At 40.1% G+C, this 2,481-nt stretch overlaps 1 protein-coding gene across 5 annotated transcripts in view; it reads left to right on the top strand.

Moving 5' to 3' along the window:
• Positions 1-318: 318 nt before the first annotated feature.
• cltcl1 (clathrin, heavy chain-like 1) overlaps positions 319-2,481 on the top strand; it is a 39,587-nt gene continuing 37,424 nt past the window's right edge. For 2 of the 5 annotated variants that reach the window (XM_077003397.1, XM_077003396.1), the window contains exon 1: positions 319-554. In XM_077003397.1, the coding sequence (XP_076859512.1) occupies positions 513-554 (42 nt within the window). In that variant the 5' untranslated portion in view covers positions 319-512. The remainder of the gene's footprint in view (positions 555-2,481) is intronic. The other 3 variants (XM_077003399.1, XM_077003398.1, XM_077003400.1) reach the window with 3 other exon arrangements.

The following is a 2,481-nucleotide window of genomic DNA, read 5'->3' as shown; positions in this document are numbered from 1 at the left end:
ATGTCACTTCAGGCTGAATGATGGTTATATTTATTTATTTGTGTGTCGTTTACTTGCTCGGTAGTAAAAAATAGGAGTGGTGCGGAGTCACGTGCTTCTATCTCGGGGAAGGGGTAGCGGAAGGGTACACAACTCCCGGCCTATGTTCATACATAACCTAAAATGTCCTTCAGACACGAGATTTATAGTAGAAACCACGTTTATATGTAAATGGAGACACCTACGCTGGCCCATATAAAATGACAAAGACTGATTTATTCCGAAATTATAAAGACTTGGGTCTACTTTCTCAGGCGGAGGCGTTATCTACTCCAACGAGGAGACTTTCGACTGAATGAGTCGGATAGAATAGCGGTGTAGGAGTACTGACCAGTCGGAGTTGCTAATAGGCTCTCATATTTTAATATTTTACAGATCTGTGGTTACTGTGAAGAGAAAAAAAACAACTGTTTTCATCTTCCCCTTCCCCTCTTCCTTCATCTCTTTATTTTTCTGATACCATCGTTAGAATAATGGCGCAAATATTACCCATTCGCTTTCAGGAACATCTGCAGGTAAGCCACAGATAAACATGAGAAATATTTGGTTTTCGCGCTGCCGAATGCGGGTCCGCATAGCGAAGTCGTGAATGTTGCTGCGGAACAGCTTTAACATGTCAAGAAACTCTTCGTAGCAAAGGTCTTAGAGTCGTTGCTATATGCAGTTTCTTGGAGCTAAGCGTCGCTGAAGTAAATCTAGAAATCACTGGTCTGTGATCGAGAGAATATTAGTAGTTTGGGTAGTGGATTACAAGCCTGGCAACACTGACGCAGCGAGTTTTTAAAGCGCCAACAGTTATTAATGTGTGCATGACTCTTCATAAAGCAATGTTTGATAGCAGATGCAAGAAGGCAAGCAAGTCCGACTTGGCAGGGAAGAATACAGAATGGAAATGCAGAATCCTGGGCTGTCACCTATCTGCCAGCTATTCCTGAACAAAACAAACGAGATAACTTTGTGGTGGTAATAATAATTTCTGTTGACAATGTCAACATTACGCTCAAAATATTTATCCTAGCTTATATTTCTGCTAGACTAAAGTATCCTTCCAGTGCCACACTATCGGTACCACATTGCATCATTTCGGGTGCTCTTTTGAAAACTGGTGTCTACTGGTGGGACACCAGTGTTTTTGGTATTCGACGTTTTCTAAAATGGCCTTGTAAAACTAAAACTATCTGTTTTTTTCCTTTCAGAAAAACTCTTAATGTTATCATTTGTCGTACTTTTTTTGTTTCAAGAAACGCACGTAACTCTTTCATTAGGTTCCTGAAATTGCCTTGCCTCACAAACTTCAACTTACAGACAGAACCAAATAAGTCATGTACATTCAAAATGTTAATTTAATTGAAGTTATGTATTATTTCAATTCACATTCACACCAAAGGCATACATATTAATTAAGAAAATCGACAAATCTTGTCTTTCAACTTATGTCCTTCAACCTCTAGTTTTTCCAAATGCCCTTAGTTCAGAACCCATGAGAGCAGTTGTTGTTTATGACTAATTTTCTGGTGGTGTCAGTTTATCTTTCAGTGATGGAGATTCTCAGATAGCCTAGCAGCACTGGTAAAGTTTTATATTAAACTAGTTTTGCTGTTCTATTATTCTGTGGCTATGGGAATATGGCTCTACTCTGGTTGGCACCACTGACTCATATTGCCCGTCAAATTTCCACACTTTTTTAATTGTTTCTAATTGTGGTCACCAATGTGTTTTGAGACAAATCCAGCCATACATGATGGTGTTTGGTTGCTGACCCCTTTGTAAAGTTATAGCAGATGTTAGAGCTGTTGATCTTAAGCCTGATAAATGCAGGACCAGTATAGAATCCCAGAACATGTCTAACACATATTTGGCAACATGACTCAAGTTTCCAGGAAGATTCTTACTTGCCACATGGACGGTGTGAATGCAAACACTCAAATACAACCTCCTTAAATCATTTATACCATGTCGTATTCTTCTCCTTCCACTGTTTGTGCATGGAGTTAGCTTGTCAGCTCTGTGCTGTCTTTTTGGAGGGAGGTCCACTTCAAACAATGGCACTGTGTTTTACTCTGGCTGTTTTTTTCCTTGCCTCCATGAGAGCAGAGGGTGAGGTTGCGTCTGGGTTTGCCTGTTGTAGATGCCAAATGCTAATAAAGTTTCTCATCCAGTCTTCTAAGTCTGGGCTCCATACAGAATGTTAAGGATGTGAGGGAGTTTTGGGCGTGGTTGGATCTAGAGTTTGTCCATTCCAGAAGCTTGTCTCCTGGTCCTTCAGCTTCTAAGCAGACACAGGGATCCTGTTTCAGTCATGTCTCATTTCATCTTGCCAGAGATTTTTTTCTTAGCCCTTTGCTTTTTAGTATTATGTTTTCAGCAGTGTGCCCTGGAAGTTTAAAAACACTTAATATTTTATGGTATGCGGTAGGGACATCTGGAATTTACTTCTGGGCT

The sequence above is a fragment of the Brachyhypopomus gauderio genome, chromosome 4, assembly GCF_052324685.1.
Source record: "Brachyhypopomus gauderio isolate BG-103 chromosome 4, BGAUD_0.2, whole genome shotgun sequence".
Taxonomy (NCBI): Eukaryota; Metazoa; Chordata; class Actinopteri; order Gymnotiformes; family Hypopomidae; genus Brachyhypopomus; species Brachyhypopomus gauderio.
Note: the sequence above shows the minus strand (reverse complement) of the source record. Positions and strands in the feature narration are given on the sequence as shown.